The sequence below is a fragment of the Colobus angolensis genome, unplaced genomic scaffold (assembly GCF_000951035.1).
Source record: "Colobus angolensis palliatus isolate OR3802 unplaced genomic scaffold, Cang.pa_1.0 Scaffold162, whole genome shotgun sequence".
Classification (NCBI taxonomy): Eukaryota; Metazoa; Chordata; class Mammalia; order Primates; family Cercopithecidae; genus Colobus; species Colobus angolensis.
The window spans coordinates 7,148,385-7,167,132 of record NW_012114733.1 but is presented as its reverse complement, the minus strand read 5'-3'; the positions used below and the strand labels follow the sequence as shown (position 1 = coordinate 7,167,132).

The window sequence follows — 18,748 nt, the reverse complement described above, 5'->3', positions numbered from 1 at the left end:
AAATACAAAAAATCAGACAGGCATGGTGGCACACACCTGTAATCCCAGCTACTTGGGAAACTGAGGCAGAAGAATCGCTTGAACCTGGGAGATGGAGGTTGCAGTGAGCCGAGGTCACACCACTGCACTCCAGCCTGGGCACCAGAGCGAGACTCCATCTCCAAATTAATAATAATAATAATAATAATAATAATAATATCCTTAGCCACTGTCCCTTAAAGGTAAGAAGATAAGCATGAACCCACTTGTTGGAGTCCCTGGAGCCAGAGCCAGAAACATGCGCAAGTAACAGGTAACTCCTAAAGGTTTTTTCCATGTCTAAATACTTTAAGCTCCTGAATAAATACTTAAGAATTAATTTTAAAAAGGAAGCACCAACAGAAAAAATAAACAGTTCTTTTTAAGGTACCAGAAATAGACTCTCTAATTCTGATATCTCAGATCAGCTCATCTTTTATATTGTATACTGAATATATTCTTCATAAGAGTTACTGCTTGCACACTATTTTCTCCAGAAATTTCCTAAACATATGTTCAAGAAAACGACTCAATTTTTGGCATATCAGATTGAAAGCAGCTAACTATTTCTGGACTGTACATTCCTGAAATAGATAAATCCCCAAGCAATTCTGTGCACATTTAAAAGATACTGCTATGTTCATTTTGTTTGTTCTGTATTGATTACCATAAACTAAATCATGAAAATAATGTTATATTATTTCTATAGCAGCAGAGAAATCTCTCCATTGTTCTGCATATGTATCCAGTAATGAATGTGAACACATCGATATGTGTATACTTGCTGACAGAAGCTTCTTCATAGCTGACTCTATTATAAGGTTCTATGTAAATGTCAGGACTCTGATTCATTGAATTCAGTAATTTTGTGCCGTTTGTTTCCCATCGTGCTAAGGCATCCTTAGCACATACCTTGGCTAAGGATGACCCTGAATATTCCCTACTTACTTATTCACTAGAATGATTATGGCAATTTATCTTAGCCATAAACAATTTTTTCTGTTTTCTTTATCTTCAAGTGTCTTATCCACAATTCCAGATACTCAGTATCTCTAAATTCTGTATTTTGTATTTTACTAAGATTTTGAATATCCTCCAACCAATACGTTTGTCACTATAAAATCAAGCAATGGCATGAAAGTGATAAATTAAGGAAATAAAGTAGCTTGTAAATCTCATACCATAAATTGTATTATAAAGATGGAATATAGATATGGTGACCATTATCTTACATGGGTACAACATTTTATTGCTTTTAGGCTACTCTGCATACATTCTTTTAACAAATATTTAATAAGCATCTATTCTGGCACCTAGAATAAAAGGAACAACACAGACATGACCTCTACTGTTATTAGGGCTACATAACACAAGGAGAAAGTGGGCAAAAATAAGAAAGAAAATAAGATAATTAGAAGTTTTCCTCATTCCTATGAAAGCAAAAAAATACAATATAAAATAGAATAGGCCAGAGGCTTGGTGTCTCACGCCTGTAATCCCAGCACTTTGGGAGGCCGAGGCAGGCGGATCACAAGGTCAGGAGATTGACACCATCCTGGCTAATATGGTGAGACCCTGTCTCTACTAAAAATACAAAAAATTAGCTGCGAGTGGTGGCGGGCGCCTGTGGTCCCGGCTACTGGGGAGGCTGAGCCAGGAGAATGGCGTGAACCCAGGAGGCGGGGCTTGCAGTGAGCCGAGATGGAGCCACTGTACTCCAGCCTAGGTGACAGAGCGAGACTCTGTCTAAAAAAAAAAGAAAAAGAAAAAGTAGAATAAATGAGAGAGAGCATACTAGATAGGATAGTCAAGGAAAGTTATCCCTGAAAGCCAGATTTTTTTTTTAGACTGAAACTAAAAGATGAAAAGGAGTCAGCCCCACGGAAAACAGGAAGAATAATATTTTAGGAAGAGAATACAAAAACTCACAACATAGCACACAACATGGGAAAGATACTGATATTTAGAAAGAAATTAGAAGTCTGAAGTATTTTAGATATAACAAATGAGAAAGCTGTTAGAAAGAAATGAGGCTAAAGTAAGTAAAAACTAAACATGCATGCAGTGTAAACAATTTTCTTAACTGCAGGCCATGATCCAGTAGTGAGTCATGAAATGAATTTTAATAGGTCACAACAGCATTTAAAAAAGAGATTAGACTAGACTAGAAAACATCAGTGCTTATTACACTTAATGAGAATAAGAATCACTTTTAGAAATTTTGTTTCTATCATATACAGAATATACACATAAATGATATGTGTGTGAATGCCCGGGTATGTATGTATGTACTTACCAGAGTATGAAATGTATGCCTAACTTTCTCACAGTGGGTGATAGTTTTAAAAGCTTAAAAGCCACTGTTACAGACTATTGTAAGAACTTTGGATTCTGATTTGGGCTGGGATAGTGGTAAAGGCCTTATGGGTAGGAGGAGGTAGGGCAATGTTCTAGCCAGAGAGACAACCTACAAAGTCCTGAGGCCAGACAGGTAAAAATACACCATGAGAAAATGGAGTTGCAATCAGGGACCATGACTGTGATGGGCCATGTAAGATGATTCTGGAACCTGTGAATTAGATACAACAATAGGAGGTGATCTTATTGGAAGCTGGCTCAGTGAAGTGAGGGCATTATATGTCTGATTGAACTAGACTGAGTTAATAACTAAAGGCAGCCAGAATGAGCCACTTTTTAATATCTTAGAAAAGTTTGAGAGCACAAGAGGTGCATTTGGGAACCAGGGACAAATGATTTTAAGAGACAGGGGGATATATTATCTTCCTTAAATCTACATGAAGTTAATCATACAGGTTAGAAGTTGTTACCCCACTTCTATAGATGGGGAAAGTAAGATGTGAGGAGGTAAGAACACTTGCTCTGATGATTACACAGAGAGTGAAAAGATGAAGGAAGACTGGAACTCTGGTCTGGCTATCTCCCAGTCCAGTGCTCTTTCTGTTATGCTACCTCTATTTGAAACGTGTACACACTGCCAAATAAACTGGATTTAAAGAGGAATGGCAAATTAAAATGTTCTTAGAAAACTCGCTATATGATTGAGGAAATTAGGCATATGTTTTGGAGCAGGATAAAAACTGGCCCTACACTTTTTTGTTTTGTTTTTATTTCTAAGGACTTGGGGGAGAAAGTAATATTTGGTTTTTGGAGAAATCTAGTAAATATTTTATTTCTTGCTGTAGAATTTTCTTGTTTTTTTCAGAAAATGTCCCATGAATCTACACACTCCTTACCAAAAATAATTGACCAGGAAAACCATTTCAGTCAATATAAAAAACAAACAGTAAAAAGAAGGTAGGACGCTCTTTTCTTCCCATTATTTAATTACTTTTTAAATTACTTTCAAGCCCAGTGGTGTGTAGACTCTTTTCCAATTAAATTTATATATTAACTTCAAAGTGTCAAATGGATAAAAGTGGAACATGCTCCAGTTGAAGGGGGGACACAGATGATGGAGCAGAGTCTGTTTCTCTCTTTCTTTCCCAGTACAGCCACCTCTGCGCCTCTCCTCCACCGCAGAACTCCAGGGCTCCACAGAACACAGACAACCAGTGATTAATTGATTGATTCCAGGGAACACAGACAACCAATAATTAATTAAGTGATTCTGTCAGTTGATCAACAGATAATTATTGAGTATGTCTCAAGAACCATATTTTGTAACAGATAAAACAGCATATAAAGCATAGCAAAGTCACTACCCACAAAGGATTTAAAATTCTTTAATTCAAAGGAACTACTAATATCCTAAATACTTATTCCACAATTTTAAGCATTATGATTTGTGGCCAGAAAGACCTATAGCCTATATCCCTGCCTAGGAATCTGGTCCATTTTTATCATGTTGAAGATTCACTGAAGTAGAGATACTTACCGGAATTTTTGTTTGTTACACAGCGTCTGAACTCTCTATGTTTGTACAGTTTCTTAACTTGTGAATGTTGGTGGGAGACTAATCCCACTTCCAAATATAATAGCTCAGAAAGCCAGGTACTGGCTTTTCCAACCTCCATTATAAACAAGCTAAAGGAAATCAACTTAGGACTCAAATAACCAGGTGAATTTGCTCTAAATAAGGAGCTAGGGGCACAAAGCAATGGAAATGGTGACACACTGTGAGAGACATGTCAAGTTTGCAGTGGCAGTAGGGCCAGGATCCAAGATCAGTATGCAGGGGTAGCAATGGCAGACAGCGTTCGGGATGGCTGCAGTGGTGTGGTGTCTGTACTGCACTATCTCTGTGTTATGGTTTTGTGCAAGGTCTGCCTGCTGCCTGACATCACTTGTGCCTGCCTTTTCCCAGCATGATTCTCCAGACTTCTGGAAATTCTGTGAGTCACAAATATCTTTCAATAAATTCTTTGTCTTAAATAGGCCAGAGTTGGTTTCTGTTGCTTGAAACCAAGAACCTCTGCCTTAAACAGCTTCAAATTATGGAGTTTTTACATGGACCACCAAAGCCCTGCAAAGAAGTAGCTACATTATTTGGAATCTTCAACAAATTGCATATATATATATACACACACACACATATATGTATATATGTAAAATCTCTGCCTGGCCCACATGCACTACTTATTGACTTATTTAAGTTTCAAAACAGATATTCTCAAGTGCTCCACATCAGACTGAAGGCAGAGGATACACCAGAAAGATGACATGTCTATTTTGTGGAAGACACGAAAAGGAAAACAGTACTTCAGAAAGGAATTCAAGTGACCTGATATTAAACCTCACCTTATTACATAAGAATAAAAAACAATAGGTTAAATATAAAGTGATAAATACTACTGAATATCACTAACAAAACAACTGCTTTCACTTATATTCAAAAGACATACTTATTTCTTCTAACTTCAACTGCCATAACAAGAAGTAAAAAAAGAAAAAGCATTTATTCAGCCACTGCTATACCTACTGGGGAGGAAATGCAAGAATAAATGTTAAAAGTCAGTAATACTTCTTGTAATAATTTACTGAGTTTTCTCCTTCATGTGTCGTATTTTCATTACTATATATGCTGATAATATAGAGTATTGGAATCATAACTTTTACCATCCTATGATTATTTTGTAAGGAACTGCACATCTTTACTTAGCATTTAAATTCTTTATTTCTGTAGGGTAGAACAGCGGTTCTCACACTTTTAATGTGCATCAGAATCACCTGGAGTGCCTGTTGCAACACAGAGAGCTAGGTCCCACCCCCAAAGTTCCTAATTCTGTAGAACTAAGGTGGGCACCAAAAGCAGGCATTTCTAACAAGTTCTCAGTTGATGTGAATGCTACTGGTCTGGGGAATACACTTTGAGAACCATTGTACTAGTTGATACTACAATTATGAAACCTGATTTTCACAGGAATGAAAGGGAAAAGGTGTTTTAAAATTTATTCTAGGCCAGGCGCAGTGGCTTACACCTGTAATCCCAGCACTTTGGGAGGCCAAGGCAGGCAGATCACGAGGTCAGGAGTTCGAGACCACCTTGGCCAATATGGAGAAACCCTGTTTCTACTAAAAAATACAAAAATTAGCCAGCTGTGGTAGCGTGCGCCTGTAGTCCCAGCTACTCAGGAGGCTGAGGCAGGAGAATCACTTGAACCCGGGAGACGGAGGTTGCACTGAGCTGAGATGGCACCACTGCACTCCAGCCTGGGTGACAGAGTGAGACTCCATCTCAAAAATAAAATAAAATAAATTAATTCTTTTAGCCTACTTGAGTTTAAAAAAAACCCCAAAGCCTACGGTTATAAAAAGGAATTTTATATTCTGTGGCAGTTGCTCATGATAACATTACCAAAATTTCCAGTGCTATAATGGTCTTTGAAGCATACCAAAAAGATATACATAGTCAGTACATATATGAGTCACTTGCCCTGACAACAGAGGTCAGGGAAATAAATATGGACTTAAATCAATTTTAGCAGAAATGCCATTATAAAATATTTGATTTGAAGTCACTGATAAAAATTTATAAACAAGAAAAACTGAGTAACCACACACATGTATGTAAGTCTCAAAAGTTTTACACCAGTCTCAGGATACAAAATTAATGTGCAAAAATCACAAGCATTCTTATACACCAGTAACAGACAAACAGAGAGCCAAATCATGAATGAACTTCCATTCACAATTGCTTCAAAGAGAATAAAATACCTAGGAATTCAACTTACAAGGGATGTAAAGGACCTCTTCAAGGAGAACTACAAACCACTGCTCAGTGAAATCAAAGAGGACACAAACAAATGGAAGAACATACCATGCTCATGGATAGGAAGAATCAATATCGTGAAAATGGCCATACTGCCCAAGGTTATTTATAGATTCAATGCCATCCCCATCAAGCTACCAATGAGTTTCTTCACAGAATTGGAAAAAACTGCTTTAAAGTTCATATGGAACCAAAAAAGAGCCCGCATTGCCAAGACAATCCTAAGTCAAAAGAACAAAGTTGGAGGCATCACGCTACCTGACTTCAAACTATACTACAAGGCTACAGTAACCAAAACAGCATGGTACTGGTACCAAAACAGACATACAGACCAATGGAACAGAACAGAGTCCTCAGAAATAATACCACACATCTATAGCAATCTGATCTTTGACAAACCAGAGAGAAACAAGAAATGGGGAAAGGATTCCCTATTTAATAAATGGTGCTGGGAAAATTGGCTAGCCATAAGTAGAAAGCTGAAACTGGATCCTTTCCTTACTCCTTATACGAAGATTAATTCAAGATGGATTAGAGACTTAAATGTTAGACCTAATACCATAAAAACCCTAGAAGAAAATCTAGGTAGTACTATTCAGGACATAGGCATGGGCAAGGACTTCATGTCTAAAATGCCAAAAGCAACGGCAGCAAAAGCCAAAATTGACAAATGGGATCTAATTAAACTAACGAGCTTCTGCACAGCAAAAGAAACTACCATCAGAGTGAACAGGCAACCTACAGAATGGGAGAAAATTTTTGCAATCTACTCATCTGACAAAGGGCTAATATCCAGAATCTACAAAGAACTCAAACAAATTTACAAGAAAAAAACAAACAACCCCATCAAAAAGTGGGCAAAGGATATGAACAGACATTTCTCAAAAGAAGACATTCATACAGCCAACAGACACATGAAAAAATGCTCATCATCACTCGCCATCAGAGAAATGCAAATCAAAACCACAATGAGATACCATCTCACACCAGTTAGAATGGTAATCATTAAAAAGTTAGGAAACAACAGGTGCTGGAGAGGATGTGGAGAAATAGGAACACTTTTACACTGTTGGTGGGATTGTAAACTAGTTCAACCATTATGGAAAACAGTATGGCAATTCCTCAAGGATCTAGAACTAGATGTACCATATGACCCAGCCATCCCACTACTGGGTATATACCCAAAGGATTATAAATCATGATGCTATAAAGACACATGCACACGTATGTTTATTGCGGCACTATTCACAAAAGCAAAGACTTGGAATCAACCCAAATGTCCATCTGTGACAGACTGGATTAAGAAAATGTGGCACATATACACCATGGAATACTATGCAGCCATAAAAAACGATGAGTTTGCGTCCTTTGTAGGGACATGGATGGAGCTGGAAACCATCATTCTTAGCAAACTATCACAAGAAGAGAAAACCAAACACCGCATGTTCTCACTCATAGGTGGGAACTGAACAATGAGATCACTTGGACTCGGGTAAGGGAACATCACACACCGGGGCCTATCATGGGGAGGGGGGAGGGGGGAGGGATTGCATTGGGAGTTATACCTGATATAAATGACGAATTGATGGGTGCTGACGAGTTGATGGGTGCAGCACACCAACATGGCACAAGTATACATATGTAATAAACCTGCACGTTATGCACATGTACCCTAGAACTTAAAGTATAATAAAAAAAAAAAAAAGTTTTTCACCAGAGGAAAAAACACAACAAAACAAATAAGAAAGCTTTGTGAATGCCACATCAGCAGCATCTCAATTCAGTTTCATTCATTTTTTCCCTGTGTACCTAAAGCCATCAAGTAGTCAGCTCCTCTCTCACCTATCATTCAATGCTAGTCTTTAATTCATTCAACAAATATAGACTGAGCACCTATCATGCGCCACTGTTCTAGGTATCAGAGAGAGAACGGGATGCAAACAAACCAGGTCCCTGTCCACATGAAGCTTACATTCTAGTGGGGGAGAGACAAATGATCAGTTAAGAATGATAGTCAAGAGAATGACAGATAGTCATACATGTTATGGAAGAAACGTGGTCTCTCTTAGAGAATACCAGAGAAATATATACATCAATATGCTTCTGAAGCTAAAGTCACAGAAAACTTATCTGGTCAATAGTAAGAATGAGGAGAAGCAAATAAGATAGGAAGAGAAAAGAATATAGAGTCAGAGAAGCCAGAAAAAGACACTGATTTAAGGATAGAGTGGTTGACTGGTTGATGGCTAGAGATGAAGTAAATTTAATCTAGAAGGATGTCTGTTAGATTTAACAACTGAAGGTCATCAATGACCTTGATAAGGGCAATTGTATTGTAATGTGGAGAAGCAAGCAAGCTTGGAAGGGGTTGAAGAGCATGTGGTAAGCAGTATCTCAATTCAGTTTCATTTATTTTATCTCTGGTACTTAAAGCCACCAAGTAGTCACCTCCTGTCTCACCCATCATTAAATGCTAATCTTTATTTAACTCATTCAGCAAATACAGATTGAGCACCTATCAGGGCCATTGTTTTAGGTATTAGAGAGAGAACAGGGTGCCCTTTCATGGTCTTTTCCACATAAGGGCAGTCCTCTCTCCAAGAGAAATTTCTACGTAACCAGCCATATACCATTACTGAAATCTAAATGGCAAGTGGATTCAAAAACCAACTCCTATACCAGTCAGAATGTGTACGTAAGTAGAAGCATAAATGAAGAAAGCACCTCCGCATCTCAATTACAGAATTCCATGTAACCATTTCTCTTAAGGAGACAGCATTTGAATAATAATAAGAAAGCATAATTTCACCTGCAAATACTGAAATTTCATATTCCACTTATAGAGGAAGAGACTGAAGAAATATTCCTTTTAAGTTTCCTTATTAATCATTTAAAGTGTATGGGAAAATAATTAGGTGACTTCAAAAATGCACTAAAACATGATTTCTCAAGTGATGACTATAGGTATAGTACTTTAAAAATGGATTTTAAATTATTCAATGTCAATATATATTAGTGTACCATTTCCCAAAGCATAACATGTGATTTTATTAGATGTTATTCAGGTAAAAGTGTTCTGTGGTTCTATGCATTTCTATAGGACTTTTCAGAGCTTTTAAAAGGGTAACAGGAATTGAGTGTTCCAAAGAGAAAGTGAATCACATAGTGTTTCCCTGCTTGTGTAACCACAGAACTCTTAAGGGACTAATGTATAATGGATCATGGTATGAGAAGTTATGTATTGGAGTTGAGAAATCTATAATCTAAACAGGAACACTACTAGAACAGATATACACACAATGAATAATTTTGCGTTTTAAAACACTGATTATCTCTAAACAGTGGGCAAGCTTCAAAGAGTGGTTTTGTAAGAAAATCCTTTAAAATAAAGATTCTTAATTTGACCATAATACAGCATGATGTCTCTATTTCCACTTTGACTAGCATGATGTAGGAGCCAGTGGGGGAGGTATGAGTCAAAAAAGAGTGGGGGAAGAAAAAAATCTTTTTATTTAAAAAAAATATTTCTTAGCTACACCAAGAAATTTCCATTGAAATGAACTCTCTACATGGTATGCAATGTTTCCCAGCAGGTTTAATCATAGTATTCTAAATGATTAAATATCATAAATAGTAAGAATTTATAGAAATAAAGATAATGATCAAGACTTTGGGAAAATCTTGGAAAAACTACTGCAAGGAAATACACAAATGATGTAACATAGGTTCCTACAGAAGCAAGGATAAAATAAACAGGGGCAAAAGTGAAATAAATTACCTTCTCCCTTGAGCAAAAAGCTACTATATTCCAACACACAGTGCTGTAAAGAGTCTCAGTTGTTTAACTGAAATGTACACTCATTCACTAACCCACACTGTTATGCCTGTTTTGCTGGCAGTAATTGTCCATATTCACAGGGAGAACCAGGTAAACACTTCAGTATCATCAAATTATAATGATTACACTTTTTCATAAGTGATGACACATATCTGTGAGAGCTGTCATCACCTCTTGAGTGAGACCCCATGCATTATGGCTACATGACATGGGGACGCTGGTGACCAGAGCATTAGTAAGCATGCACAGGTTGTAGGGCCATGTACTGGGTGCTCAAAAGTTCATGATAAAGATCAAAGTCCCTATCTTCTGGAAGTATCATTAGCAAAAAGCATTTATTATCACACAGAAGTGGGACTCTGACTGTGATACAAGACAGGGATCAAACACTAACTTGCTATTAATTCAGTGTGGTAGAATAGAAGAATATGGAATATTCTTTCCTAACATACATGGAAGTGTGCCAAATAAAAAGAAGCTACAGAAAGACCCTAAAATGAACATTAGAGACAAAAATTGTAATAGTCAAATGTCAGCACTACAAAATTACAGAAAGACTGAAATAGCTTATGCTGAAAAAAATTTTCTAGTCCTATTTGAGAAAAAATATTCAAAGTCCCTAGTTGCTAAAATTTTGAGTATAATCCATGGCAACACAATGACATTTCCTTATTAAGTATAAAAATGATGCTATAGAACCTTTAGTCAAAAATCATCCTTGATAGTAAAGAAAGGTTTTTAAAGATGCATCTTCTCCCTCTTGACCAAAAGTGCACATTTGTGACATTATCGGCTAGAGTTGAGGATACAATTTGAGTCCACACAGACCAGATCAAAGCTAATTGGACTTTGTGACAAATGACCTCATGACCTAGACCTCATTAGTCATGATCTAACCAACTGAGCTAGTGGGCCATAGAAAATACATGTTAGCACTAGATATTTGCTTTGAATCATTTCTGCACTTAAACAGGCTCTATAGTTTTAAAGAACTCACCTTACAAATGCTGTTTTTCTAAGGTTTTGTGAATGAATGAATTCATTCAACTCATGTTTACCTATTATGTGGAGGACCCTAAGATCATTGATAAAGCAGTTTAAAAATGCACAAGACAATATGCAGAATTTAGAACCGTAAGTAGTAGCGAAAAATGTAAACAAAGTGCATAATTTTACAGCAATAACTAATGTTTATTGAGTGCTTACTATTCTTTAGATGATACATAAAGCACTTTTGATTAACTGAGGTTACAGGTTGAGTATCCTATATCCAAAATGCTTGGAACAAGCAGTGTTTCGAATTTTTTACTTTTTCACATTTTGAAATATTTGCATTATATACTTACCAGTTGAGCATCCTTAAGCTGAAAATCTAAAATCTGAAATGCATAATGAGTAGTTCCATTAAGCATTATGTTGGTGGTCAGAAAGTTTCAGATTTGGGAGTATTTTGGATTTCTGATTTTCGGCTCAACTGGTACTCCATTTCATACTTAACAGACTAATCTCTCCACCTTAGCTTGGACCAATACAAAACGAGAAATAACTGTGATAGGTACTATACAGTTAACTCTCTCAGTACCCATTCCAACTGCCCTTTTCCCTTGTCACATTCTACCACAACAGACATGAAAGCTACAAACTCCCATTCTCACATTCCCCTGCAGGTGACCATTACTACTTGTCACAGACAAAGATGAAATGACAACTGACAACTGGGTGACCTCTAGCAGTGTCTAGAAAGCCATTTATTTTCCCTGAGAGCATAAAGGTCGAAGTGGCAGGCGTCTTTTCCATTTGGTATAAATGCCAACAGTAGTTTAAGTTTACGGTAAAGATTCCAAAATCATGCTCCAGGGGGCCCTGGACCTAAACAACAAATAAGTAGAGTGAAAAACATTCGCAGTGTGTCTAAAATATGTAAAGAAGTATAGATTTAAGAGGGTAACAGAAATTTACTGACTTTATAATGGGCCAATCACCTAAGTAAATGTAAATAAAACAAAATGCCAAGTTCTCACTCAGGGAGAGTTCTTCCTACTATGGGAAACACAAACAAGCATTCATAGTACAATGCTGTAAGTAAAAGTCAGGGGATAATGTTGCCTTTTATAAGGGAAGGATAAGCTAACTGCAGAGAAGGAGAGTCGGGGTCCATGTCACAAAGAAGGGAGTAACATGTCTGTCTATAAAGATCACACTAGATTGGGTTTGGGGAGACTGGGAGGAAAGGAGAGAAGACAGAGAATGCTATTTCAGCAGAGAAAATGACATGTCCAAAAACATAGAAGTATGAAGGGGAAATATTTGGGGAAAAATGCGCAAAGTTGGTTATGCCTAGAAGGTAGAAAATAAGGCTAGGGAAGTAGGAATGGGGAGAATGCCAGTGTGGAAAGTTAGATTTTATTTTATAGGCAATGGAGGTAGTGTTAGGCAGTAGTGATGTGGGTAGATTCAGTGACCAAATATAGTAAAAAATGAGAGAAGTAAGAGTCAATGAAAAGCTTCTAGTTTTGTATCATCTATTATGTACCAGGCTGTGTATTCGGTACTTTAAATATATTTCCTTGTATCCTCACAAACACTCAATAAGAGTGAGATTATTCTCCTTCCACTTCCATGGAAACAATAACAAAAAGCTCAGAATATTTAAGTACATTGGTCACAATTATAAAATGAATATGAAGTTAACCGGAATTCTGTTTTTAGTTATAATAATAGATAACAACAACTGAACTCACAGGTCATGAATACTTCTGGTGTTAAGAGTTATTACAGTGGTGAATAAAAACAAAAAAAGTCCTGCCTTCATGGAACTTATAGGTTGAAATCATGGAAATAAATGAAATCACTCAAGGAAAGAGGAGATGTAGTAAGAATAAAGACAGCAGAGGTTATCATCCCGGGGTATACCAACATCGATGGGAGGTGGGCAGAAGAGTCAGTGAGAGAGCCTGAATTCATTTTAGGTTAACTGAGGAAGCCAATGGGTTCCAAGCAAAAAAGTCAATTTGGAAACAATTCTAGTGACTTACAATAATTCTTAGTTTCTTTATTTATAATAACATTCTGCATCCTATTCCAAAGCAGCTAAGACGCCCAAATAAAAATTTATACTATTGTTGAGGCAAAAGAGATAACCTGGTTTCGGGCAGGGGGCAGGTTTAGGTAGGAAAGCAAGATTTATTGAGTAGCAGGCAATTTTATGTGGAATATCTTATTTTAAAAATGTTTAAAAATCCCAAACTCCATCACATAAAAACAAAAAGCATAGAGTTTAGAAGCTATCATTAAAATACAGATATCACTAACAAGGGGTACATACATTTTTTCTCTGCATAGGAATAACTATTAAAGGGCATAAGACTTTTAATAATTTAAAATATCCTGTGGGGTTAAGTGAAAGGAAAATGAGTACATATTCTTAATAAATGTAGATAAAAGCTCTAAATATCAGCTTAATTTCAATAACTCTGTTCTAGTACAAAGTTACTTTGAAAACAAGGAAACAATTTGGGAATAGTAGGAGGTGTTCAAAAGTACATTATTTTTCTCTGAGTGGGGGAATTAAAAAGACTTCCACATATAAACTTACATTGCTCCATTGGTATAGACAGTATCGCTTCCTTCCACATACTGCACCTGAGCTGGATAGACATGTTGTACCTGCTGCACAGTCTGTACCTGCTGTACCTGAAAAACAAGTATTAGGACCTTAGTAAGAGGTAGGTATGATAGGAAGAATACAGAGCATTAGATCTACCTCAAAGCTTTCTCTGGTATCATTAATAAATGTGAGAATGACTTATAAGAAAAACTATTAGATTCATGCTGTAGTTTCAAGATAAGTGTGTGTTGGTTCCAGAGCAACTACAACATTTATGCAGAATAAATTCTGTAACATTCCTGCAGGTATAAATGTACAGACACATTTCAACTGTTCAGGTTTAAAATTATAAAAGTTCTTGGCCAGGCACGGTGGCTCACGCCTATAATCCTAGCACTCTGGGAGGCCAAAGTGGGCAGACTGCTTGAGCTCAGGAGTTCAAGACCAGCCTGGGCAACACACTGAAACGCTGTCTCTATTAAAATACAAAAAATTAGCCGGGCATGGCAGCATGTGCCTGTAGTCCCAGTTACTCGGGAGGCTGAGGCAGGAGAATTGCTTGAACCCGGAAGGTAGAGGTTGTAGTGAGCCAAGATTGTGCCACTGCACTCCAGTCTGGGTGACAGAGTGAGATTCTGTATCAAAAAAAAAAAAAAAAAAAAAAAAAAGTGAAAAAAGAAGAAAGTTCTTATTTTGGTGACATGAAATTCTATTCCATTTTAATTTTAAAAATTAAAGCTGAATTTTTTAAAATTAAGAACAATTCATATAGAAAATTTCAAACACTCAAATTTGTAAAAAATATTGTAATAACCCCATGTACTTGTCATCCAAGATAATGATCTTTTCTGTTTATTCCCTTCATAGGATCATTTTAAAGTAATAACAGAAGGCCAGGTGCAATAGCTCACCCCTGTAATCCCAGTACTTTGGGAAGTGGAGGCAGCTGGATCACCTGAGGTCAGGAGTTCAAGACCAGCCTCCTGACCAACGTGATGAAACCCCATCTCTACTAAAAATACAAAATTAGCCAGGCATGGTGGCACATGCCTGTAATCCTAGCTACTTGGGAGGCTGAGACAGGAGAATCACTTGAACCCAGGAGGCAGAGGTTGCAGTGAGCTGAGATTGTGCCATTGCACTCCAGCCTGGGCAACAAGAATGAAACTCTGTCTCAAAAAAAAAGGAATTCCAGAGATTATATCATTTCACAGGTAAATATTTTCATTTGTATTTCTAAGAGATAGGAATTGTTTTTAGCATGAACACAATAATATCACATATAAAACATTAACTATTCCTTAACATCATCTAAAACTCAGTCATTGTTAAAATTTCCCTGATGAGTCCAATCACTATATTACTGGTTTTTTCAAAGTAAGATCCAAACATGGTCTACATAATACATTTGGGTTGATATTTTCTTTCTCTTTGACTCTCCAACAGTTCCCCCATCATTTTTATTTCCTGCCTATTACTTATTCAAAAAACTGAGTCATTTATCTTGGAGAATTTCTGGCACCTAGATTTGATAAACAGTATCCTGAAATGTCATTTAATACGTTCCTCTATCTCATGTATGCTGTATAAACTGGAACCTGTTGGGGCTTGAACAAGTTCAATTTTTTAAAAGTTGTGTACTTCCTATGGTACCATATCAGTTGACATATAACAACTGGCTGTCCCTCTGCAATGTTAAGTTTGACCAGTGGAGTCATATGTTGTCAGCTGGATCTGTCTATTAATAGTATCCTGCTCCCTATCCACGATTTGCCTGAGGATATTAGTAGCCATTGATGATCATGTCCTACAGATATTATTTTAATAAATAAAGGTTGTTAACTTGCGGTAGTCTATTATTCTTTCTTCATTTATTAGCAAAATCCTTCTATAAAGAATAAATTCCTCCCATTAATTATTTAGTTACTTTGAAAAGTTTTTATGGGAAGAATAGGATAAGTACATGATTCTTTTATATTACATCACTGAAAATGACTTTATCCCCCAGTAACCTCCAGAGGTGATCAATGTGTTTTTTCACTTTGTTTTGTTTGTATCCTTATGATTCTCAGCTTTTGAACATATTGAATGATTTTCAATCCTAGCAGTCTTTTTTCCTTGCTAAAATTGTCCCATTGTTGGCCAATGGTAGTCTCTTCAAACTGGTTCCTATGACATAACCCCATCTTTCTTAACTCTGCTACTTTCTGCTATGACAAATGTTCTAGACTTTTGTCATATTTCCTACTCAAGATCTGGAATCAGACATTTCTTCAAAAAACCCTGGCTCTTGTTAGTGGAAAATGGTATTCAAAGACTACAACTGGAACCCATGAATGCTCACTGCTAGGATGCTATTCATATTTCTAGGTCCTTTCATTGATCAAAGCTAGAAATACAAATATTTTTGAAGGATAAAAATACATATAAATTCATACTAATTTTTTCATTGAATTTTAAATAGATACAAATTAAATATAGCTTTGATATATTTGCCCATCTTTGCTCTTAATGCTACAAATTTTGGTTACTAGAGATTTTAACATGATTACTTATTTGCTTTATCATGAAATTTTATGGTTTCAAAATAAAAATACCATATTACTAATATTTGATTATCAAATATTATTTGTTTCCTCCAATTTTTCTGCCCTTAAGATATATGCCCCTAGAGATGTATACTTGTATTACTATAAAGTCACTTAAAATAAGTCATCAGCTTGATACACAGTTAAATTCATGTGTTTAATTTTCTTTTTAATTTTAGGATTTGCTGTATTTAATTTTGATTTAATTTTGCTTTATTATTACATAAAATATCTATGTGGTTCCAAAGCCAAAACTATAAAACAAGGAATATATTTGGACAGATGATCCTCCTTTCATCCCTGTTGCCTCTATCATACTAACTGCCCCCCACACCCCCCATAGGTAACCATTTTTACTATTTTTTGGTTTATTCTTTCATTGCCTTTCTTTTTCTCTGTATCTTTTTAGACATACACGCAAATGTATATGAAGGTGTATAGAAGTACCCACATGTGAATACATATACACCTCATTCTAAGAAAAAAAAAATAGCATTTTACACACACTGTTCTGAACCTTGCTTCTTAAACTTAACAATATAGCATACATTTGAAGATCATTCAAGTATGATACATTATGACATAAAATAAAAAAGGAACATATTTCTTTTTACTTGGAATTATGAAAAATTTTCCTCACTACAAAATCCAGAAGTGATAAAAAACGCTTTTAAATAAAATTGTAAACCTGTTTGCAAGGTTAAAAATATAATAAGCAAAACCAAAGACAAATGAGCATCCAAAATTTTGAGAGAGAAAGACTGATAATCCTATTTTTAAAATGTATAGAAAATCTAGATAACCTTGGGTTGGGTGATGCCTTTTTAGATATAATACCAAAGGTGTAATTGATCAAACAAATAATTCACAAGCTGGATTTCATTAAAACGGAAAATTGCTACTTTGAAAGACACTGTGAAGAAAATGAAAAGACAAGTCACAAACTGGGATAGAATATTTGCAAGACTGATCTGATTAAGGATTGTTATCCAAAATTTACAAAGAGCTCTTAAAACTCAACAATAAGAAAATAAACAAGCTGATCTTAAAAAGGGTCAAAGACCTTAATACAGATGACAAACAAGGATATGAAAATATTCTCCCATCATAAGATACCAAAATCTAAAACACTGAATTAGAATGGCCAAAATCCAGAACACTGACAATACTAAATGCTAGCAGGGATGTGAAAAATATAGAAACTCTCATTCATTGCTGGGAGGGATGGAAAATGGTACAGATACTTGGGAAGGCAGGTTGGTAGTTTCTAACAACACTAAACATAATCTAATCATATGATCCAGTAATCATGTTCCCTGGTATTTATCCAAGGAGTTGTAAACTTATGTATACACAAAAACAGGCATACATGTTTATAACAACTTTATTTGTAATTGCCAGAACTTGGAAATAACCAAGATGTCCTTCAGAAGGTGGATGGAAGAATAAACTGCACTACACATCAAAACAATGAAATATTGTTTTCATTAATTCCAATAATGGAATATTATTTTGCACTGAAAAGAAATGAACTACCAAGCCATGAAATGACATGGAGAGAACTTGAATGCATATGACTAAGCAAAAGAAAGTAATCTGAAAAGGCTACATACTGTAGGATTTCAACGATCTCACATTCTGGAAAAGGCCAAATGACGGAGACAGTAAAAAGATCAGTGGCTGCCAGTGGGGGAAAGGAGAGATGAAAAGGCAGGGCCCGCAGGATTTGCAGAACAGTGAAACTACTCTGTATGATACTGTAATGGTGGATACATGTCATTATACATTTGTTCAAAACCATAGAATGTACAACACCAAGAATGAATTCTAATACAAATTTTAGACTTTGGTTGATAATGATGTGTCAATGTAGGTTCATCAGTAATAACAAATGTACCTCTCTGGCAGGGAATGTTTATAATGGAAGAGGCTACTCATGTGTGAAGCAAGGGGTTTTATGGAAATCTCTGTACCTTCCTCTCAATTTTGCAGTAATACTAAAGGTGCTTTAGAAAAATGAAGTGTTCTCAAGAAACTAAAATCTTTTTTTAAATGTGAATGCACATACATATGTAAATATACAAACATATTCTAGTTTAATTAAATAATATAAAAATGAATAGAATAAAATAAAATCATGCAAATATTTATAGACCTTGAAATGAAGAAACCTCCCTAGAAACATTCAAGAGCCAAATGCCAGAAAAGCCAGTCAGATTTGAACAACAACAACAAAGACAGTTTAGAACAAATAACGCCATAAACAAAGTTCAGAATCTAGACATCATTGAATAGTTTGCAATATACTTAATAAGGTATAGTATCCCATATATATAAATACTCCCTATAAATCAATAAAAAAAAGAACTAAAACATGTAAGAACATAGGTGGGTCACAAAATTAAAATTATAGATGAACGACAAATGTAAATGTTAAAAGCTCGGCCAGGCGCGGTGGCTCAAGCCTG

At 35.9% G+C, this 18,748-nt stretch overlaps 1 protein-coding gene across 3 annotated transcripts in view; it reads right to left on the bottom strand.

Moving 5' to 3' along the window:
* RFX3 (regulatory factor X, 3 (influences HLA class II expression)) overlaps positions 1 to 18,748 on the bottom strand; it is a 303,708-nt gene that overhangs the window by 116,347 nt on the left and 168,613 nt on the right. For all 3 annotated transcript variants that reach the window (XM_011937352.1, XM_011937351.1, XM_011937353.1), the window contains one exon: positions 13,681 to 13,778. In XM_011937352.1, the coding sequence (XP_011792742.1) occupies positions 13,681 to 13,778 (98 nt within the window). The remainder of the gene's footprint in view (positions 1 to 13,680; positions 13,779 to 18,748) is intronic.